The sequence below is a fragment of the Aedes albopictus genome, chromosome 2 (genome assembly GCF_035046485.1).
Source record: "Aedes albopictus strain Foshan chromosome 2, AalbF5, whole genome shotgun sequence".
Classification (NCBI taxonomy): Eukaryota; Metazoa; Arthropoda; class Insecta; order Diptera; family Culicidae; genus Aedes; species Aedes albopictus.
Window position 1 is genome coordinate 90,197,681 of NC_085137.1, and position 24,924 is coordinate 90,222,604.

Consider the following 24,924-nt stretch of genomic DNA (forward strand, 5'->3'; position numbering starts at 1 on the left):
TGCTACAGTCCACTGCCAGTTGACCGCCTAAATCTTGTCCAAACGCACAAAAACTACAAGGGCACAATGAAGCGTACCCGATATGGCCTTCCACAAGAGTGGCCTCAGCTCAGCATCAGTGTGGTCTCCGAGGTGGTCCACAGTATGTATAGATGGAAAATCTGATCTGGAGCTTTCTCACAACGCAAGCAAATCGTTCTCCGATGCGTGAATGTGTTTGCCCGGAAGGGAAATGCACCGATTGTTGTGGTTCCGCCCGGATGGCGGAAAAGACACCGCGTAGTTTTCCACTCCGATGAATCCGGGCAGTCGCAGTCTGCGCTGAAATGGAGAACAACGTGAGGAAATTTAATAGACCTTGGGGAAAATTTTATTGTTTTCAATATCGTACAAATTTACCGGCTGTTATCAGATCAAGCTGGACCAGCGATGATTGGATGTAATCTTGCAGTTCCTGGAAGACTTTCGAGGTTTACACTTGTTTATAGAGATTTGTAATAGTGTTTTATGGAGTATTTTATAAGGAAATCATTACCTGCAGTTGAACTTCATATCAGAGCAATAAAATATACAAATGATTTTCGACTCAACCTTTCAAACGACATTTTGAAGGTGAGTGAATCTGATGTAACTCTAATCAAAGTCATAAATACAATTTCTAGTACACATACAGGAACATGTTTCCAGAATTCAGCAATAACGTACACAGATAAAAATAATGAGATTTACACGTCATGTAAACTTCATTTTAGTCATGTAAACTTGGTGTTATGATGGTTTACATGATATATAATGTAAATTTGTGTTATATGTCATGTAATCACTCAGAGTCATGCTGAATTACATGACATATAATGGAAGGTTACATGACATTTTATGACTTTTACATGATATGTCATGTAAACTTCTGTGATAACCCACGCTCCAATTATGTGCATCATATGTCACAGAATTTTGCACTCTTTTTTCGATCTGTTTAAGCCAGCGTCTCCCAAACAAACTACAGCAAGATATTTTTTTCCAATAATATGTTGTAAGAATGAATATTGAATATTGAATCTTGCCGCATCACTCGCTTATAGTGAATCTCCAATCAACCTATTCCAAATATCCAACTCCTTGACACTTATGGGGGTGTCGGTGAGTCGCTGACCTCTTGTAAAGTAGGTATCATTTCATCACATCCTTTCCTATCCTCGTAACGGAGAAGATGGGTGTGGCTGGCAATGGCAGTTTTCATGTCTTTTTTACTTCAACCTCTGATTGGGGGAGGGGGGGGGGTTGATGAGGTGAGGTTCTGATATGTGTGACAAGCAATGTATTAAGTATAGGAAAAACCCTTTTCCAAAAACTAACTGGCATATTCAGAGTAAGTGTTGACGATCTACCATGTGCATTGTCTAAATAATGGTGCCTGCTACGTCAAAGAGAAAGTAAATGTGAGTAAGGGGAATGAAGTGATGATTGCAATCATTTGTCTCCTTCATACCATTGAATTCTCAGAGCCTGCACAAGGCCATGCGGATTTCGGAGTTTTATTGGGAAATGGCTATTTTTGGCAGAGGATTCTCGCATTGTTGCGTGGATGCCAGGCGAATGTGATAGGTTGTGTAAAGATTTGTTACTGATAAACTGAGAAAATAAAATTTCATCCTTTTTGGTGGAACATGATCTCCAACCAGATCATCCCGGGTTCTCAAGAATATTGACAAAAAACTTTTTTCATCCTGTTCAATGTAATGTAGGGTTTGATCCAAGGTTTGATCTGACTTTAATCGGGATGTCCAATATTTATGTTGTATGTGTTGATAATACAAACATAATTTTGTTTTCAAGTTCCGAAAAAACAATAGCTAGTTTGATGGTTTATGTTCCGCAAGGATGGATTCGGACCATGTATACAAGAATTATGAATAGTTGCAAAATAGTAACAAGTAATCTTAGCATGTCTGCAATGACATCTGTGGTCAACGATTCATATCTCGTTTTTCATGGCATTTTAAAATAAATATCGTCAACGTAGACTTCTAAAAAAGAATATTGGAATTTCTCAAAATCGAACCTTCGGCAACTATCATTTAACAGTTAAATATGCAGACTTCCGTTGAAATACTTAGTTATCCTCATAAGCGGATGATCATGGGTTTCATTCCCAGCCGCATTACTTTCGTCACTTACTCCCGAGAACAGCTGGCACTGACCTTCTTCTGAACCCATGATTCTAACGGATACTTGGACATCGGTGAACAGCAACTCATAATGGACCCACAATCGAACTGGAAAAAGGAACAACCAACAGCCTAGTAGTAGCCTGGTAGTGCCCATTATGATCATCATAACCGAGTAGAGGAGAATACCAAGTTAATAACTACGAAATCACATAACCTGTTTTTATATCTTGTTTTGTTATTATTAAATTATTAAGGCGTTTTTCATAACAAGTTTTGTTGGACAATCTCATTTTGTTATAATCAATATTGATATACATTACCTAAATTACATTTAAAGAACATGTTTTGTTGTACTATTGATCAACTTATCAGCAATAATACAACAGTAACAAATTTTGATATCACAGCAACAATTCGGCGATTATGACCTGTCCCTTTGTGTTGTTCCATTTTTGTATTCAGGATAGAAGAAAATTTCTGAACGACTCCTTTTAAGAATTCCTTAAATAATTTTCAGATAACCACTTGGAAGTTCTGGAGGAACCATTCGATAAATCCCTGGAGAAGTCTTCAAGAGAACTCCTGGCGCAATTTTCTTAGAAATTCCGAAGGTAATTCTTCTGAGCAATGTTTAGAATTCTTGGCAAAATCTTTTGAAGAAACATTCGGAAAAACTCCTGATGAAATCCTCAAAGAAATTTTCAGACAAATTTTAAGATGAACTTCAGGACTAATGATCAAGGATGGAAATCTAGTGATCATGATAGGATCCCAAATGTGTCGCGGTTGGAAGGCATCGCGCGATCATAGCAACAACGATAGAATTTTGTCGTCAAGCATTCATAACAAACCATGCTTCGCGAATAATGAATCGCTCGCCATGTGCGGCCGCGATGCGATCGTTATCATGAAGTCGAAATGATAAATTTCGATTTTCGATCACTTTTTGTGCATTCTTATTGCTGAAGCTTCACGATCTGCATATGAATGTTATATTCCAGATCATGAATTTTGGTTCCGGAGGCAAAAGTGGCCATAATCGTGATGAATAAAGTTTATCGCGACTTGTAACATGATCCGATAACGATAGATCCCGCGATAAAGCGTGCATCAGATGTTTGATCACTCTGTGATACGAGCACAGCGCGAGGGTGTCGCATCGTGCTACCGCAAGAGCAACGGCTATCTTTGATTGTTCGTATGGTGTATCATTTATCGTTAGAAGTGATTTTCTTCCATCATTGCTAATGATCATAGGAAATTCTGAAGAAATCCTTGAAGGATGAAGGGATTCTATGCAGGATTCTGGAGGAATTTCTAGAGGAGTCTTTGAAAATCCATGAAAGATTCCGTCGAAGAACTCTCGGAGAAATTTCTGGAATATTTTTGAAGTAATTTATGGAAAAGTTTATGATCAAATCTGTCGATGAATTTCTGGAAGAATTTTATGACAAAGTCACTTGACAAACACAAAAGGAGTTTTTGACGGAATCCTTAGAGAGATAAATAGAGGAATTTTAGAAAAAAAAAATATTGCAAACATTTCTAGTGAAAGTCCTGTAGGAATCATCAGAGGAAGTTCAGGAGAAATAATAGCAAAATTTTTGGCGTAATCCTTGTAGAATCCAGGAGGAATATTCGACATAATTCTAGAATCCAGGGAAAATCGGAGGAATTAAAACAAAATTTCCAGAAAAGTTGTAATAATCTGTACAATATTTCCAATATCCCAAAAATTTTCTGCAAAACTGTTGAGCATTCTAAAAATTCTTCAGTTTCTACGCTAAAAAAAAACAAAAAAAAATCACAAATTGCTATCGACGATCAAACTTTTTCAAATACACGTGTTGATTTCAAAACCGTGTTCCGAAAACAATTAAAGTAGAACAGTTTATGAATTACAGGTGAAAATCGAAGCTCGTCGTACATATTTGATAATATAGAAATTACTTAAGTTCGATTATCTTGCGACTTCAAATCTCTTAAAATGAATTAAAAGCTGAATAAAGTATTTTTCGATCATTTTAAAAGTTTTCTTACGTCATAGTCAGCAAGCCTCGTTGGATAAATGTACGACTCGTGCTGAAAAAATCAACTTTTCGCATCGCGTTACACATAGGCGCCAACTTAGGGGGGGCAAAAATGGTTTTGCCCCCCCAATATTTGACGATTTTCAAATTTTCCCATACAAAAAATCAGGAAAAACAGGCTTTGCCCCCCCCCCCCCCCCCCATAATTTGACCAAGTTGGCGCCCCTGGCGTTACATAAATAACTATTTCGATAGTGTTTATAATTTTCAAATTTTTAATAGTTTTTTTTTTTTTTGTTTGTTCCTTATTTATTGTTGTCCCCCCCCTCGTACCTGATGAGAGGTCTCGGACATCAAAGAATAATATTTGCATCGGCCTAGCTCTCCGATTACTATCAATAACATATTAATATCAAAATTGGTTTTGCCGCTTATGACAGACAAGTTTATAACACAATATGTTATGGTAATAACTTGAAAATAGGGTGCCTGTACCAGTTATCGCACTACCTGAGGAAAACTACTTCTACAAAAATAAGAAGAAGACCGACAAATGTCGGCGATATGTCAAATGATAGATGATTTCTTTTCATACTTTACAGGAAAAATATAAAATCTGAGCCAAACCCACGATTACTATTTATTACGGCGTGTGCCAATGATAGGAACCCTGTACCAGTTATGGACATACTTTTTAATTTCGGTTCCACTTCGCACTATTTCTTAAGGGATTTGCCATAACTGGTACACTATGGCAAAATAGGGTGCAAGGAAGCCGAAATTTTAAGGAAAATGATTTATTTCTATCATAAATTGAGCAAAATGTGAAATTTGAATGAATGCAATCATCTTTTATAGACGTGATCGATTGTTCACATATTTTTTCTTGATGATTTGCATCGTTAAAGGTTGAAAATCACATATGGCGAATTTGAGGTACTATAGCCATAACTGGTACACTGAGCCTAATCGATTTTATAATTCAGTTATTTTGCCCAAATACCACAGCTCCTTATGCTGTTGTTATTCCCTTCTGCTCGGGTAGGGTAGAAAGTGAAAGCAGCACAAAAAGCAATGAGTACGATAAAGTACAAAATAATATCACAGACAAACAGACGTAACACTCTGATAATTCCAATCGTACACCGATTTATCGGTCTTTTTCAAAATATGATAGTTGGCCAACTGCCCACCCGTGGCGCTCGCATCGTTTTTGTTCCAGTTTGACGTTTGCTCACTACCGCCACCTAGTTGATGGTCGGCCAAACTTAGTCCTTTTAGCATTGGGCGAATATGTTTCCGTGACTATGATTTGAATCGGAAAATGTTCTAAGTGTTACGTCTGTTTGTCTGTGATAATATATTTAGGCACACTACAAAATGTATGAGTGCAGCTGTCAATCGGTTTGACTCACGTAGTGCCTAGATTTCAGAAGCATTTCATGAAGATAATAGAGAATGGCTTATTCGTTTCAGATGTGATTTTAAAAGACACCCTCCGAACCCCCTAATGGCCCCTGACATCTTATGTAATTTCTAAAACCTCGAAACTACCAGAAGCTCCTTTTCAAAGTCCCCTGAGTATTGGCTTAAGCACTTTTTTTTCCCATTTCTGGAACTCCTCCACCTCAATGCAGCTTGGTATTAAACTGTTGGAAGGTAGATTATTAATGAGAATTAAGTGTGAATATGTTAGTTTCAAAAAAAGAAGAATAAAATCGACTCGCTATGGTAGTAGTGATATCAGTCAGTGTCTGTGGTACAGATTCAGAATAAACCTTCCTGGTTTATTTGATATTTTTCAACACTGAGATCCTAGTGAAACTATCTTAGAATCCCTCTGATAACATTTGATCCTTATTAAAACCTTCTTAAGCCCATTAAACCACGAGGAAACCACCTAAACCTACCCCTCTCTTGAAACCTTTTCCCCATGAAATCCCTGTAGGAATCTAATTAATCTCTTTTGCACCCCTTATGAACCCATTTAAAACCCCATGAATAACTCTTTCCTCTCGTGAGTTCACGTACCACGTCTGTAGAAGAAATGTCTACTCATAATTGTCAAAGAGTTTAGGTCAGGAATGTATCAAGTAACACAAGAACACACAAAAACCTTTTCAGCAGAAGTTCGACTTTCAGTGACAATTCAACCAAAACTACATTTACTAAACCATTTTAAATTTTTCGAATAACATGAATTGATTCGTTTAAAGTGAAATTCAACAAGCAATCCTTCTGTAGAAAATAGTACCAATCATTCTCATAACCCGTATGATATTGTTTTCGTTTTCGGGGCCTATACCTTCACCCCGAACCAATATAAGGAACAAACCCAAAAGCTGCATGTTGTTTGTATGTGTGCATAAATTTGTGTAATAACCATGTGATATATCAAATAGAATTTATTCCAACAATTAGACAACAACTTTGGCCATTCATCAAAATAAGGATTTCAGTTTTATGACCATAACAAGCTCTAGATGGCAGTATAATCATCCTCCCAAGGGATCATATATATTCAAAAGCCCAGCACCAGACCCGATAGTGTACCTACTCCTTGTGCTGTTTCTGACTGTACCGTGTTAGTGCCACTCTGTGCTGCAGCAGTCAGTGTGTGCTCCTTGTTTTGAAGCATTTGCTCGAACCTGGAGGTACATAGTACTCACATTCGGAAAATGACGATGTTGTACAAGTCACTTCTCACCACATGGCCTTTCCGGTTTGCTGCTGCTACTGCACTTGCATGGGCCTTCTGCTGAACTATACTACGCCATGGAGTGATTCCGGCCAAATGGATTCATTTTCGAAAAGTGTATCCAGAACTTCCTCCCTATGTGCCCTCTTTGCATCATCGTCGCATCGCTTCCGTCGTCTCAAGTTTAGGTCAGCTTTCTCTCCAGTCCATCTAGCCTCGTAGTGCCAGGACGGTACGAACATCATCATCGTCATGTTTTCCTCCTGGAACCAATATTTTATCATTCCCGGCCAGGCTGCTAGCTGGCAGCAGTAGCAGCACCATCACTTCCAAAGCCAAGAGTGCAAAGTAAGGCAATAAATGTTTTTACATGATATATTTATCAGAAAGTTCTTTATCACCTTGAAAACTACATTCTACACTCTCACCAACCGGTCATAATTACCGGACTGCATAGTGTGTCTTTCGATTTATGCACTTTCCGTACACACTGTAGGACATCATCGGGAGAATGTATACCGAAAGTTTGATTTACTAATTTCAGGCCCCCAGCGACAGCAGCACCATCATCGAAGCCATGCTGCACGAGGAGGTCGAACTGGACGATACGCATCTCTGCAACAAATGCGGTCGCACGGTGGTCGGGCTGGAGACTTACATCAAACATCGAAAGGTTGCTTGTGTGCCATCGAAGCCCGCAACGGTGACGATTGCCAGTGGACCCAGTACTCGCATTGGTCCCTCGGAGCAAGGGTACTCGTCGTTTGACTTTGGTGATGCCATTAAAGATGCGGACCACCACAAGAAACTGCCAAACTATGGATTCAACTATGATTTGGAGCCGCACCACAGTGACCCGGTGCAAAGACCGGATAGTAAAACGGATTACAAAAATGAAGTGAATTATGACTATGAGCTGGGAGCAGATTTGTTCTTCTCATCTTTGGAGCTGCAAAGTAGCTCGAAGAAAAGTGGGAATTTACATGCATCCACCAGCAAACTGAACGTTCCCATTCGCCCAAAAGAGAGAAAACCAACTGTATCACTGTCAAACACAGATCCGGACCATGAGCCAGAACACGAGGATGATTGGATTGCCCCAGAGCATGATTCAGAGAAGCTAATGAAAGCAGTCAGTGATATTAGTGGGACCAAGAGAGTTGAATTGTTTCCGTTTTTCCAACATGAATCTCCAGAACCATCGGAAGACGAGAGCGAAGACGATGAAGACTTTGACGCCCCACCGAGAACTCACACCGGGGGCAAATGGAAACCGGAAAATCGTCCAACGTCTTCTCAGTGGCGCCATTGGCCCGATCAGGACGCTCAACTTGACAAATCGATCGAACAGGATGACGATGAAGATTACAAAAGCTTTTCCCCACCACCGGGACATACCAAGGGCAAATGGGTTCCAGGATCTAAAATTACCCGTCTGGAGTACAGAGTTCCCTCGTTTCCCAGCAAACCGTTTGACGAAAGCTACTGGTGCAGCATCTGCAATCGAAAGCTTGCGTCACGTTTTGTCTACGAGAGACACTTGAAGTCTAATCTTCATCTCAAGAAAGCACAAGAAGAATCAGAGCTGGAAAGAGCGGTCAAACCAGGCCTTTACTCGAATGAACTCTCGAAACGGATCACTAAGCCATCCGTGTACCTAGGAGATGACTTCTTCAGCAGTAGTCTTAGCCCTGAGAAAAGTTCAACGCCAATCCCACAGGTTCTCCAAGAGAATCCACTGCCACCACCCACCACGTCGGGTAAAATTAAAAGAAAACGGAAATGCTACTACACCAAGTGTGAGATCTGCAAGACTCGCCTTCCGACGCATCTCCTAGGGAAACATTTGATTTCACGATACCACTACCGTCGAATGCTCAACCGCCCTGAGCAATGTTTCGACGATATTTTAAAGAACATCCACCGTATTGTCCTGCAATCACCTTTCCAATGCCACCCTTGTCGGTTTTACGCCAACACCGAGGAACACTTCATGACACATTGGAACTCAGTCGAGCACGAGCAAAAAGTCAGTTCTGGTGGAAGGCTGTGGTGCAGCTTCTGCAAGTTCGAGTGTTCCGATAACTTCCAAATGACGAACCACTTGCTCGACCAGGATCACCAAGAAGTGATATCCGTCATCAACCGATCGGTACCGATCATCATCCGCAAGATAATTCCCATTCGCTGCCCATTCTGCGGAGATGAATTCCGCTACAATGCCATGCTGAACAAACACCACGAGTACTGCAACGAAGGCACCCCGGAAGATGCGCTGAGAGTGAGACGAACTTTCCAAAATTCCTTCACTTGCAACATTTGCAAAGCATCCTTCCACAACAACACCCTGCTTCTGCAACACAATCAGAAACTGCACCGAATGGCCACCTACTACTGTTCGATTTGTGAAGTAACGTTCAAAACACCTACGGAATCGCTGAAGCATCGCAAGACCACTGCCCATAAGGTGATGTCAGCGAGGAAACGTCAGAGGGATGGCATCCCTCCCAAAGTGTGTCACATCTGCAAGAAGCAACTGCCGGATATTCTGGCACTGAAGGATCACATACGCAGCGATCATCCGGAAATTAAATATGGGTAAGTAGGGAAGCCCATTTTGTATCTTCACGAAAAGGTTCCATCGGGTTCGCTACTACAATCCTGATAGGTATTCGGTCGACCATCACTGCCACAAGCGGCAGACGAACTCTTGTGTAATCTTTAATGGCAGATTACACAGGATTTCGACCACCGCTCGGCAATTCAGTTGAAGGTACACTTTTTTGTAATGTAATGCCACAAACAAACTAAATCAGCCACAAAAGATTTTTTTGCAGCTTTACTTGTCAGCAGAATCCGGAGATACGGGATAGACAAAATGATCGGGACAGGCATAATTTTCATTTTTTTAATGGTCAACTTGCTGTGCCTTTTCGAAAAGTGCATTAAAAATCTCAACTGTACTGCCATTCTACGCATAATTGTCCCATGTTGAAAACCTTGAAACTGCGAAAAACTGCAATCAAAGTTTCGAAACTTACATATGTATGTTTTCATAGTATTGCGAAAAATCATTTATATTTTCATGCCTGAGGTACTTTAAATCAAAAATTTATACAGTGCCTAGACTGACGTTCTACGCATAATTGTCCCATGTTATATAGGATTCCCATATAACATGGGACAATCGGGCGTAGAACGGTAGTAGAAACGTGGTACTGTCGTCTAAATTTCTACGCATATTAGTCCCACAAAAATTACTCGTCTTTTTATCACTTGACGTGGTCTTTTCTGCACGATTTTGTTCTATTTTTTTTTAACCCACGAACGATCGCGCTGTTGTATTTTGTACAACACGTTGAAAAAATCTCGCTTTTTGTAATCAGCATTAGCGTGGTGCTGACGCAGGTAGTCAACCGCGCGAGTTACGGAAGGTTAATAACAAAAACTATTACCTTCTCTTATAGCATTATAAAACTTTCATTCCTAAGGCTCAAAAAACAAAATGGAGCCGAAACACAGCATAAGAGTGGTTTCACACTTTACCACATTCTTTATGATTGGATAAGAAGAAATCAGGTGAGTGAAGGAGTTGGTGAATGAGTAAGAAAGTTAATGAATTGGGAAGTGTGTGTGAGTGTGAGCTCCCCAAGATTGAGTGAGTTAGTGAGTGTGTCAGTTACTGACTGAGAAAGTTATAGAGCATTGGGCAGATAGCTGTTCCGCGAATTTGAGTATGTTTGTAAGAGAATATGTGGATTAGTGAGTAAGGATGTATGAATTAGTGAGCCAGTGAGTGGGGCAACGAGTGAGAGTCAGTAAGTGATTTATTCAGTGGGGTAATGAACGAGTTTGTAAATGAGCGAGTTAATGAGTGAGTGAATGAATGAGGGAGTTGATGGATGAGTGAGTAAGTGAGCAAGTTGGTAAAAAATTGGCTTCAGGAGTGAGTAAGTTGGTAAATGAGTGAGTGAGTAAGTGGGCGAAAATGAGTAAGCTAGTTATTTAGTAAGTAAATTGGTTAATGGGTGAGTTTGTGAGATAGTGAGTTTGAAAGTTAATGAGTAGGAAGTTAGTGATTTAGTGAGCTAGTAAGTAGTGAATAATTAAGTATCAGTCTGAGTGAGTTAATTAATAAGTGAATAAGTGAATAAGTGAAATAAGTGAATAAGTGAGCTTGTGTGATTAAATGAGTGGATTTAAAAGCAATTAAGAAAAAATGAGTGAGTCTATTAACGAGTGAGCCTGTTAGTGAGTAAATGAGTGAAATAGTTGGTGAATAAATGAATGTTTGTGAGTAAATAAATGAGTTTGTGGGTAAGTGAGTAATATAGTAAGCTAATGAGCTAACAAGTAAATGAGTATGTGAACGAGTGAGGATTTAGTGAGTTAGTAGATTAGTGAGTGAGTGAGTCTGTTAGTGAGTGAATGTGTGGGTAAAAATGAGTGAGTTAGTTTATGGCACAAATGTCCCAAATGGAGGATAACGTGCCTCTGGAGCCGGCCTGATACGGCCAAAAAACCTAGTGTGGGGCTGTTCATAAACCACGTAGACCAAAATTTGGCCATTTTAGAACCCCCCTTCCTCCTTTTGGACTTTTGTCCATACAAAAAAAATAAAATTTGTGTGGAGCGTAGACTTTGGCTAGAAGCCCCCCTCCCCCCAAAAAGTCTACGTGATTAATGAACGGCCCCAGTCTAAGCTCTTTTTACTCAACCGTCAGCTAAAATTACTCAACTGTCGGTACAATGTCACTTACTCAATTTTGGCTTCCCGCATCGACTCTCAAAGTTGGGTTGTTTTTGCTATTCACACTTTGACAACAATAAAAAGAACGAATGAAATAGGATGCAAAAAAGAACTTAAAAATGAGTTTAAAAATACTTAAATTTGGGTTCTCTTGTTTATCAGTGTGTAGTGAGTTAATAATTTTATGAGAGTGTGAGTTGCTAAGTGCGTGTGTTAGTAAGTGAGCGATCCCATTAGTGAGGGATGTAATGAGTGGGTGGGATGAATTTTGATTAGTGACTGAGGTGATAAAAGAGTGAGCCGATGGGCAAATGAGTGAGCGCCTGAGCTAGTGAGTTAGTGAAGTAGTGACTTAGCGAACCTGAGTGATGTAGTGAGTTACTAATTTAATGAGTCAGTGAGTTGGTAAGTGAGTGAACGGGTGAGCGAATGAGTTAGTGAATGATCCCATTAGTGAGTAAATAAGTGAATGTCTGAGTAAATGAGTGAGTCAATGAGTGAATTAGTGAGTGAATTAGTGAGTAAGCGTATGCATGAATGATAGTGACGGTTCCGAATGATGATTAATGAGGATGTCATCTGTCATTAAAAGAAAGTTTGCGAGTACAATTTAAAGGTGAGAGATACCGCAACAGGGTAATGAAACCCCCCCTCTCCCCCATCAAAGCTTGCATAAATCTGGGATCTGATGAGCAGTGCTCTTCCCGCAGACAGGAATGAAGCGGTGCAGGATAAAAACATAGTCAGCTTAGATCGGTTGACTGTGTGGATCCCATCCGTTCAAGCCAAGGTTGTTAACCGATAAATTATCGACAGTTAACTCAACGCAAACTCGATAACGATAAAGGTTGCTCGATAATCTCTCGATAACGATAATCAAACGATAAATCAACGCGAACATCAACGTACCTTCGATAATTTTGCGATAAATCTAGTTACCCTAGTGACGGCATCAACAACGGTTCAGATTGCGAAGAAAATTTTTCGGAGACGTTATCGAGTCGATAATTTCCACAGTTAACTGTATCGCCGATGACGTTTCCGCCTGAAGACGTTATCGTTATCGACGATAAACGATAGCAGACGTTAAGTTTATCGTTAACTTTACGTAAAGAACACTACCCGTGTCATTGAGATGGAGCAGTAGGCTGAGATATTTTACCACGTTGTGTAACGTAACACATTGTTTTGTTTCATGTGAAAAACTGGTTTCATTAGGAATGCTGTAAGCTTACTTCTCTTACATGTGAATTAAGTTTTTTTTAAATTTTGATAAATTTATTGATTTTTTAATTATACACGAAAGAGCACCTTTGTCTGAGTCACTATGATTTTTTTCAGATTTTCAGAACTTCATTTTGATACCTTAAACAAATTTCAAATAATTTTTTTGAAATCACCATTTGACAGCTGGGCAACTGCTTGACAGCTGCGTCCAGTACAAAATCCGACGAGGGGTACACTCAAACCTCCATTTAGGTAGGATCCGTTTAGGTAAAATCTATTTAGGTCCCTCCATTTAGGTAACGTTCCCTAAATGGAGACATCAACCTATCATTCACCTATTTTCATTTTGGCCAGCAAACCCAAGACCCAACAGTTGTTCTATGTTGGTTCAATAGTGACCCAACATACGATAAAAATTGACCCGACATTGAATAATTTTTCAGTCTGGCGGAATTTTGCAGGGTTTTTCGTGTTTCGTGCCCATCTAGTTGTTTGAATGACAAGTTTGACCTGAGACCCTCCAAAACCCCCCAAAATGCCCCTAAAGCCCCTCCTTTCCTGAGACTCCCTTGAAAGTCCTCTGAAACTCCGCATGACCCCCTTTAAATGTCCTAGTCACTCTTCATGCTTGAACTTCTTTTCAACCTTGTACTCCATTTAGGTAATAGACTAAATCCATTTAGGTAATGAATCCATTTAGGTAAAAATTCTATTTAGGCAGTCCCGACTCATTACCTAAATGGAGGTTTTGGTGTATGATTTTTAAATAGGTTCCCGGGCATCGAAAATCTTGAAAATTTGGATTTCGGCCCAGTTTTACGTGCAGATTCAGAACATGCAATTACCTCAAAACCGTTAAAGAAGCGAATTTTTACAGCTAGCCACTCACTTACGTCATGATTTATTTGTAAACTCTTATCAACACAATGTCATCTATTCACCAAACCACTAACTCACAAGCTCACTTTACAAAATTTATTCATCCACTCAATTAGCCACTTAGTGTTTAATTCACTAAGGGAACGTCCATAAATTACGTCACGCAAAAATCGATCATTTTCAGCCCCCCTCCCCCATATGTCACACTTTTTGTATGGGACCTCTGAAATTTTTGTATGAGTCGTCACACTTTGCTGAACTCCCCATTCCCCCTCAAAGCGTGACGTAATTTATGGACGTTCCCTAACCAGCTAACTCACCAACTCTCTAGTACACTTATTTAAAAACACACTCACATATTCACTTACTCATCAACCTGTTCACACTTCACACTCACTTATACATGTACTCATTTAGTCACCGATTTTACCACTAACTTACAACTTACATATCACACTTATCTCTTTACTCCCTTATCAAATTGCACACTTACTCGTTTACTTAGTCATCATTCACAAAGTCAAAAAATCTTAAATTCACACCCTTGGTTGCTCATCCATCAAATCATTCACTCACTATTACCTCATTCACTTTTCAAATAACTTATTCAGCAACTCACATTTACCAATACAGGTACTCTTCGATATAACGTACAAAAAAGTTTTCTTTTTGTACGTTATATCGAAGTGTACGTTATATCGAAGCAGAGAAAAAAATAATATTTTTTTATGCTAGTATTGATGTATTCGACGTAAAATTAATCCCAAATTATGATTTCGGTGAAATTCACAAAACCAATCATGAAAAACTTGAGTTTTGACGAAAAGTCATTTCGTTTTTTTGTGCTTCGATATAACGTACATTTTGCTTCGATATAACGTACACTATTTTTTCCCCAAATTGTGCTAATTCTGGGTAACAAGGCTAATGCTGCAACAAAACATTGATTTGAGTGATTTCGTAGTTTATCTAAGGGTTATTCGTGGGAAAAAAAAAATTCAATGTTGTACGTTATATCGAAGCAAAATGTACGTTATATCGAATTCGCTATATCGAGGGTACGCTATATCGACGGTACGTTATATCGAAGAATACCTGTAGTCAATTCTACGAGCCGACTTTATGAATGTTTATTTTAAAGAAGGTGGCGTCCTAATCAGTGAATATCAATATCATTATAAACATTGTTGTCGTTTCGTAAAATTGTCCCAAGTCGGTAAAAAAATGCTACGTCATTTAACGATGCTCCCTTATAACATTTCTAGTGTCGCCACCAAAAGTCAAACATTTTTGTCCAAGCATTTTCCATACCTCTACTAATTCTGAACTGTTCTCATTTCATCTCACCCCCTTCCATCCGAATAAAGCTGCCCACAATGTGGACAAAATTTCGTCCTAGCTCAAGAACTTGGTAGACACGTACGTGACAAAAATTGTTCATTTTTCAATTCTACCACATCATCACCGTCGTCGTCGTCGACGACGCCGTTCTCGACGGCCGTGCTATCTTCCTCAACACCGGTGGTTGCGGAAGCTACCCCGATGCAACCGAACGTGATGGTAACTCTCGCATCAACATCCCGAACGCATCCGGCCACGATTGTGACGCCGACTACGACGAGAACGAGGACGCCGGCCGAAAATTCAATTATCCCAAATGATTCAATTAAAGTAAATATGAATGATCGTAAGGAAGCAAAGGAGTCACATCTGTATTCTTCGAGTTTAACGCCGGCGTCCACAACTGTGGGAGCTTACACCGTGGAAGCAACAACGGGTCAGCATGGGATGGACACAGTTTCCAGGGCAGCAGTTGACGAACCGGCAGAAGGTATGTATATGGGATTCTAGATAAATTTTTAGCTGGCCAAAGCAGATGGTGCTTTCTGTCAAACAAATTGGTCGGTGGGTAAACGGAAGGCAAGGAGAGAAAAGTTTATGAAAATTTATAACTTTTACACGGACATTTTTGGGACGCTTCGTTTGCTAATCCGAAGGTGGAGATTTCTCGCTAAGCTGATCTGCTAAATTTGTTGGTCGACAGTAGGGTTCCTCTTTTATGGACATGTTTCAGGAGAAATCCTGAAGAGAAGGAGGAATGTGGTAAAATCATCATCCCTGCAGGTATCTCAGAATAAATTCCTGAATGAAATTGAAGTTGAATCCCTGGGGATATCCCAGGAGGAATCCTTGAAGAATTTCCTAAAAAACCGGAAGGAATCCATCTTTTAGACATCCCGAGAGGCAGCGCTGAAGAAATTCCGAAAGGATTCGGAATCCTTGGATATCCTGGAATATCCATCCCCAGAGGAATCCTGACAGAAACCTTGCTAAGGAACCCTGGAAGAGTTTTGAAGTACTTGGTTTATAAAGTCTGTATCCGCAATAATCGGGACACAGAAGTACGGCTGCAGCTCTGTAATGAATCGGTAAAATTGGCCTAGTAGATGGTTCTTTTGCGCTACAGTTAAACGTTCTGTGATGATAATTATGAAATTTTGTTAGCAGTTATGATACTTATAGAGACACTTTCTTGCAAAATTTCATCCACTTTTATCAATTGGTTTGAAAGCTACTGGTGTTGATAGGGGTGAGTGTTAGTGAAAAATTCTCGTGTTTTTCATGTGCGATGTTTGCCTATGCATAACTTTTGTATTTCTCAGCCAATTTTCATAAAATTTTCACAGAAGGTAGTTGATTATGTGTATATTATGTCTGCAAAATTTGATGATTATTGATGCAGTTCTTTCAATAGTACAGTCGAATCAATAAAGGGTGCTGACTAATTGCTGTCTGAGGGGCTAAAATCACGTTTAGTCCCAATACATGTTTTGACTATAAAATTGTTGATAGTGCATCGATTTTTTTGAAATTTTGCCTATGCAACGAATTAAGATTAAGAGGTTTGTGTTCAAAATTTCAGCCATTTTCTTTACCAAATTCAAAAGTTAAATCGCTGACAAGCAAAACTAAGGGCTGTACAAAATTCAATGGTGCACAGTTTACTCTTTTATTTCTACAACAAAAAGTACTTCACCGAATCACATGAAATTTTGTAGATGAAATGAACACATCTTAAGATGTTATGAGGCCGAATTTGAGCTACTTTAATGTATCATTACGGAGTTACAGCTGTATTTCTGTGTCCCGATTATTGCGGATACAGGCTTTACATACTACCATCTTGTTCTAAAACCCCCTTACATCATTGTTCTCTTCGTACAATCTTTCTTTTCTGCAGACTACAGTAGTTACATATCTTTGATGAGATTATTATAAATGAAATGTGTTTTGTCCTTTGATACGAAAGAAGAAGACTTAAATTAACATCAGAAAATTATTGCTGGAACCACACTCACCTAAAATAAAGCATTTTTTTCCACCCACCCACAGCTTTCACGTCGATGCCACCGTTGACCGTGATGGGACATTACTCCACCCTGCTGCCATCGACAACGGTACATGGAACGCTGCCCGAAATTGAGACCCATCGAGTCGTCGTCACGTCGACCCACAATTTTCTCCTCCCGGGCCCCTCCTCATCATCCCAGTCGTCCTTGTCGGCGCACCACCCGCTTATCGTTATTCCAACAACGGTGGTGGCCCAGCCAGCAGCCACCATCATCCCAGCACCATCGAACGATGAGGATGGCAATGATGATAACATTGTCACCAGTGCGTCCACGTCAGCGGAAATCTTTTTCGCCATGGCTAATAATGCGTCCGAAAATAATACTGTTTACGTTGATGAAATCGTTGGCACCACCACCGAGGGCAGCTCGGTCGTATCCTGGCAGTGTAAAATATGCCCATTCAGGTACTTTTTGATTGCATTTTATTTCGAGTTTTTTTTTTTTCGAATCGGATCGGGTGTCGGGTTTGCTCATTATCCCGGAGAAAAGTTTCATTTTTTCGTTTCTCTTCATTAATTTTTCTCATCTCGACTTTGTTGTTCCATTTTTTTCACACCATTTTCACAGGTCAAACTCGCAGGCGGAATTTTTATATCACGAAATTTTGCACTCATCAAAGATGGACTCCACGGCGCTGGAGGCAGCGAAAGTCACCTGCCCACTATGTAAAAAGCAATTTTCCAAGGCTTCGTTGCGATGCCATCTGCGCCAGCACACGGACGAACGAATTTTCCCATGCGAGCTGTGTCCCATGAGCTTCACTCGGAAGGCCAATCTCAAGAACCATGTGGCGAACGTTCACACGAGAAAGCAGCAAGTCAATGACGACGATAGTGCTAATCAGACGACAATTACGCCTAAACTAGAAGAACTTCCGAAAAGTGCTGTCTGTGCTATTTGTGGCAAGGCTTTCTCCAACAGGTAAGTGCCATACAACCCTATCACGGGAACACACATCCTTGACTTATGCTCCCGCTCAAACGCACAAAAGGTTAATTACTCCGTGGAAGAATGGGAACCTTCAATAGTGCTTAAAATGACAAGTTTATGAAACCAAAGCTCACCGCAACAGAGACACGCGCTACCACGCGTTACACGATGATACAACTGTAGACATCCTGGCAGCTGGTATACGTACCGGTCCAGTTTCCAGAGCTTGCAAAAACGTGCTCCTCGCATATGCAGGACGGTGCCCGATGTAAATAATTAAATATTTTTATATCCTTACACCATACTTTACGACTGTTTAGATAAGCTCTCGCTTCCAGTACGGATCAAACGGTGTACGTACAAGCATCGGCGTACACTTTGGGGTAGTCTTTTAGTAGCCTCTCAAAACTTTTGCATCAACCCGAGTCAACTTTTGTAGATAGATTTGATGCCGTGAAGGATTGAATAACACCAACATCAATAAGAGTATAGGGTGATTTTGGGTATTATCATCAGGTTTGTTCTCTTCATCATGAAGGGTTTTTGTCAGCCAAATGACGTGACTTTTAAAAACCATATGCTGCTATAGAGTGTAGTAGCTCAAAATTCACAGTTTTTCACTACTATTCAATTCAAACAAACGTATACAGTAAAAGGCGAATTTTCTAATCGATCAACGCACCTATACCATACCATACCATTTAGGTGTAGCTGTCTCTATATGAAAATTCCTACCAAATATTTATATCATATGTACTGTCTAAATTTCAGATAAAATTGTGGAAACTTTTACCGATTCCATAAAAGACTCGCAGTTATGGTTCTAAGTAGTTTGTCGGGTAATAATACAGGGTATTCAATCCAGTCGGGGAAGGGATCGTTATATTTTCTTCTCGTTTCAGAGAGCGAGCAATGGCGCTTAAACCTAGGCTTTCGAGCCAGGACATAAGGGGTTAATACCATAAATACCTTTGTCCCATCCCAGGAAGAAGAGGAGCCCCAACGGAGTGACATTAACTTTCTTAGCAACGTCACTCCCAACGTTTTTGCTTCACATTTATTGCACATACGATACGGAGCGGCTGACGAGATGTCGCCGTTCCATAGTTTTGTCAATTGTATTCAATAACGCTGCACAGTAGGCCTGGCCGCTTCAATACTTGTAATACATCTCCGATGCCTTGCAAGTATTGATAATGACAAGAAAAATGGTAGAAGTAGTCGATTCTATCATTTTCCAGGATTCTTTCAATGAATGGCTGTGTATGTGTAGACTAGACTAGACTAGACTAGACTATTCAATTCAAACAAACGATTCAATGCTAAGAGCAAGAAAACCTGAGATTTGTTTATGAATTCATCCAGGGACATCTTCAGAAATTCTTCAAGGTATTGCTTTAGGAATTTCTCCAAGGAATCCTTCAGGAATTCCAAAAGCAACATCTCCAGGAATAATTCTTTCATGAACTCCTCCATGGGGTTGCGATTGTGATTATTTCAGGGTTTCTTCCAAGAAATGCTTCATGAATTTCTACCAACATCCCTTCAGATTTTTTTACAGATACTCCAGGAATTCCTTTGAGAATTTCTTTAGAGATTATCACCAGATACAGGGGATGGCCAAAATGTTTGGGATAGACAACTTTTTTTTCACTCACAAAAAAGTTCAACATGCTGTAACTTTTCATATAGTGCATCAAAAAATTTCAAATTTTGAATGTTTGTCAACCTATTATATGTGCATCAATGGTACAAATTTGAGCACGATTGGTTTATTTTTCGCGAAGCTAGAACCGTTCCCGTAAAAGATTATTTTTTAGACGACTAATTTTTGAGCTGTTATATCTCGGAGACCAGTGAATCGAATGGAAAGAAATTTCGAGCGATTATCACCAACATATTATTGCATGAATATTTCTCAAAACAGTGGTACTTTCTAAACGTTGAAAAACAATTATGATGATTTAACATTTTCACCCATATGGAGGAAAATGAGTCATATTTACAACACCGCATGAAAAATACTAAATGTGTTCTAATCTAATCTAATCTAATCTAATCTAATACAAACGCAGCCAGTACGAGAAAGCATCCTGGAAAGTAATCAGGTTAGATTGGGCCCAATTACTTTTCTTGTCAATATTGAGGTTTGTAGCATATCAAAGATATGATGCAAGCGTCAAAGCGGCCAGGCCTACTGCGTTGTATTTGACGCAAAGATGATTCTTCGAATTGGCTCGAGTTTGAACGATTGTTTCCCGTCGAAGCAATTCTAGAATCTACAGGGGAGGAGGGATGCGTGGACATACCGTACCAAACGCTCCACATATGAATATGGTTAAAAGAATATACGCAGGTATAAATAATATGATTGAATGAAACATGATAATGATGAATATTGGAAAGCTCTCACCCATTTCTTTTGTGCGGTCAGAAGTTGATCATTCATGCTTCTCGTGAGACTGCGAGACAGGACTTTAAAAGCAAAGTATGCTCGTTTAGCATTCTTCATCTGAAATGATTCACACACACGAGAAAGTAAAATGATTCCACGGGGACAAAACTCGTACAAAACAAGTTCACATATTGCCAAGGCTGCACACTGCATAAATTTAAATTCTATTTGCAATATTCCTCTTTTTGAAAATCAACGAGTTTTCCGGACAATCGGTAGCGGCACACGATAATATACTTTGTGAAACGCGAGAACTACGAACGACGAGATCCGGCACTTTCGACTCCCAGTAATCTATTCTAATTACTTCAATACTTTTCAACAACATGCCCCCGCCCGGCTCTGGACGCGAAACTACTGCACTTTGTGGATGGCGTAGTTACGACTGCTACGCCATGAGCGGAACCGCACAAAAACATACAATTTTGAAGCCTCTTCCATAATGCAACGAAAAATGGTGCATCAAATTCATTCTTTAGAAGCACGCGTCTTCATTTTCACAATAAAAGTCTTCAATTTGCGCTTTTCACATTATAATATTCACTGGAGTTGACATTTTCACAACGGTAGAGTCGGAACGCGCGAAAAAAAAAATACTAAATGTGTTCTTCCTTCAATCTAAATGAGCCCTAATTTATCTTATTATAGATATCTTAAGAACAGACGTATAAAATCTTTGGATATAAAAAATAAAATTACATAGATGTGAAAAATTTATATGTTTTCGGGAAAAATCCTAAAAGTGTCAATCTATCACAACTTTTTTAAACGTTTGAAAAGTACCTATGTTTTAAAGAATTTTCAAGCATCAAAGTATTGTTGATAAACGTTCAAAATTTCATTCAATTCGGTTCACTGGTCTCCGAGATATGACAGCTCAAAAATTAGTTGTCTTAAAAATAGTGTTTTACGAGAACAGTTCTAGCTTCGCGAAAAATTAACCAATCGAGCTCAAATTTGTACCAATGATGCACATATAATAGGTTGAAAAACAGTCAAAATTTGTGAATTTTTGATGCACTATATGAAAAGTTACAGCATATTGAACTTTTTTGTGAGAGAAAAAAAAAGTTGCCTATCCCAAACAATTTGACCACCCCCTGTATTCCTCTGGGAATTTCTCCTGGATTTCTTCAAAGATTCTCAAAGGAATTTCACCAGACATCCTTTTTGATATTTGTGCAGTACTTCCTTCAGAGATTTCTCCATATTTGCTCCGATAAATCCACCTGGAATTACTCCAAGTGCAGGAATTTCTTCCAGGAATTGTTTCAGAAATTTTTACCTGAGATTAATCTAGGAATTCCTTAAACATGTTATACAAAAAATCCTTAAGAATTCCTTCAATGATTTGTCCAGCAATTACTGCAAAATGGATTCCCGCAGATATTTTTAAATTAAATTTTCAAACATATCTTTTCTGGACTAAATCGGTGATTGTAGAGCCCTAAAGGCCAAATTTGACCTGAAAAAAATGTCCCATTTTGGTATCTAACCCAAAAAATACTTAAGCAGGCATTTTTTTTTTTTTTTTCAAATATCTCGAAAACCAGTAGAAATATAGAATTTTTGAGATCTTATTAAGCCTTTTAGGGTTTGATATTGATTTTTTAATGTTTGCTCTAAGCATAAATTCCACTTAAACCTTTGCGTCATCTCTAAAACTCAACCGAAATCGCTTATTTTTGACATACCTTACTTATTTCGACCAGTAGATCACTTTCCATTTGGGAAATCATACCCGGGATAGATTTTGTAAAATAAGTCCCACCCTACTGCTACAGGGATTCCTGGAGAAACTTTTCCTTTTTTTTTCTTTACTCACTAGATTTTTAACCCGGGAAAAGTCATCTCAGAAAGAACGCTTTACCTTCTCCGAAGGAAGAACTCACATTTTGTGAGTATGATCCCAGGTCCTCGGCGCGAAAGTCACGTGTCTTAACCATCACACGCTCCACGGCAGGGATTTCTATAAAAATTCATTTAGGGATTTCTCCAGAAATTCCTCTGAGAATTCCTTCAAGAGCACCTCTAGAGATTCCTTTTTTTTAATTCCTGCAGGGATTCCTATACAATATCATCAGGGATTTTTCCGGAAATTGCTTCAGGCATTCCTCCAGGATCTCTTCCAGGATTCCCCCAAGTATACCTCCAGGAATTTCTCCGAGGATTCCTGCTGGAATTCCAGAAATCCGACCAAGGATTCCTCCTGGAATTTCTCAAGGCATTTCTTGAAATATTCCTCCAGGGACTCCTACCAGAATTCCGTTAGAGATTTCTCCAGTAATTCATCCAGGGATTCTTCTAGGAATTCTTACAGAGATAGCTCCAGGAATTTATTCAGGATTTCAGCATATGCCACCAGATTCTTCTTCTTCTTTATGGCTCTACGTCCCCACTGGGACATGGCCTGTCTCGCTTCAACTTAGTGTTCTTTGACCATTCCCACAGTTATTATTTGAAGGGCTTTCTTTGCCTGCCATTGCATGAATTTGTATATTGTGAGGCAAATACAATGATACACTATGCCCAAAGAGTCGAGAAAAATTTCCCGACCGGAACGGGAATCGAACCCGCCGTCTCCGGATTGGCGATCCATAGCCTTAACCACTAGGCTAACTGCAGACCCCCATGCCTCCAGATATTCCTTCAGAAATTCCTCCAGGAGTCCAGGGATTTCCAAGAATTCGGGGGTTGTAGGACAAAAGGTCAAAGGTCAAAAGGTCGAAGGTCAGGTCGACGGTCCAAAGGTCGAAAGGTCGAAATAAAAAAATACCTAGGACAAAAGGTCGGAAGGACAAAAGGTCGAAAGGTCGAAGGGTCAAAAGGGCGAAAGGTCGAAATTGAAAAAAAAAACTGGGACAAAAGGTCGAAAGGTCGAATTGAAAAATGGATGAAAAGGAACAATGACGATAATATGGAAAACCAAAATAACCATAAATCTTTTCTTTCCTCTTCCTTTTTACTTTACATTCTCACTGCAGCTAGGCCTGCATCTTTTCAACTGAGTGTTCTTTTAGCACTTTTGCAGTTATTAATCGGAGGGCTTTCTTTGCCTGTCATTGTATGAATTTTTATATTATATGTCAAACATACACTATTCGTAAGAAGTCGACAATATTTCCTGACCGGAACTGGAATCCAACCTTTAATTACAGTAGCAGGGCTGTTACAGGTGGCGCGAATTTTGCGTTTTTCGCGGTTTTTGCGTTTCGCGCGTTTTTTGCTAAGTTCTTCGCGGATTTTGCGGAAATGGTTTTCAAATGCGCTTACATCAAACATTTAGAGAAGGAACTCAAGGTAATCAGAAAAAATAACATTTTCAAATTAGAGTTATGGGATTTTGTACTTGCGTAAAACAATGTTAATAGTCCCTAGCTTGGAGTGCTAGATAAGCTCTACCGCACTAAACGTTCGGTAAAACTGAGATGATACTCTTCTAAATTTCTTAGTTAAATTCTTGGAGTAATTTCTGAAATCAATTTTTGACCAAAATTATGGATAGAATTTATATTTTGGGCGGAACTTAAAGAGTAATGGCTGAGGTTCGAAAAAAAAACACTGAATCAATTTTTTAAAAAAATAATTGCTAGAATTTATTTTTTTTTTTGAATTTGCGAAAGACGTCTACCGGAAGTTTCAGAGAAATATTTGGTTGAATTTTCTAGTCAAATTTAACAGAATCACGTAAAAAAATAATTGGTTTTGTAGACTGTGTGTTGCTTAAAAAATCTAAACAGAAAGATCAGATAAGACGTCCTGGAGATTTTTACGATTGTGTTTTTAGAGAATTACATGGAAAAAGCTTTTGAAAAACTTAATCTATAAGATTAAGATTAAGATCCATAAGATTTTTTTTAAACACGCAGCCTTTTCTTGATTCATTATGGCTGAGTTTCAGAATGACGAAATTGACGAAATTCCTGAATAATTTATTAGTGGAACTTTTGTCGCATCATTTTTTTTTTTTTGCTAAAAACTATGATTTCCAATCGGAGCACTCGTTGAGAGGGGCATTGCGAGCATAGTTGTTAAAGAATTAAGTGTTTCTTGGTAGAACTTTTTGGAAGATCTTTTTTGCAGAATACTTCTTTTGCAGAATACAGAATACTTTGTTGAAGCTTTCGGAATCCTAAGACCCTGGCCGAGATCACAGGGTTCGACGGTATTAAAGTGAAGGATGTTAATTGTAATTCTTGTAATGAAAATATCACCTTTAACACTTTAATGCGCCTCCAACGGTTCATTGCGAACCGGCTGCTACAGATGGAGTATGGCTGATTTATCAGAAATGCTCGATAAACAGGAGGGACCTGCTGGGGCCTAGTAGTTTCTATACCCGGAAAACAGTTCCGGTCGATTGAGTCTGGG

At 39.2% G+C, this 24,924-nt stretch overlaps 1 protein-coding gene across 1 annotated transcript in view; it reads left to right on the plus strand.

Annotated features, from left to right (window-relative positions):
- The window catches only part of LOC109427442 (zinc finger protein 335), a 189,978-nt gene that overhangs the window by 47,402 nt on the left and 117,652 nt on the right, over window positions 1–24,924 (plus strand). Inside the window, exons 2-5 of the mRNA XM_062854906.1 lie at window positions 7,444–9,497; window positions 15,123–15,586; window positions 17,149–17,572; window positions 17,736–18,089. Coding sequence (XP_062710890.1) covers window positions 7,477–9,497; window positions 15,123–15,586; window positions 17,149–17,572; window positions 17,736–18,089 — 3,263 coding nt within the window. The 5' untranslated portion in view covers window positions 7,444–7,476. The remainder of the gene's footprint in view (window positions 1–7,443; window positions 9,498–15,122; window positions 15,587–17,148; window positions 17,573–17,735; window positions 18,090–24,924) is intronic.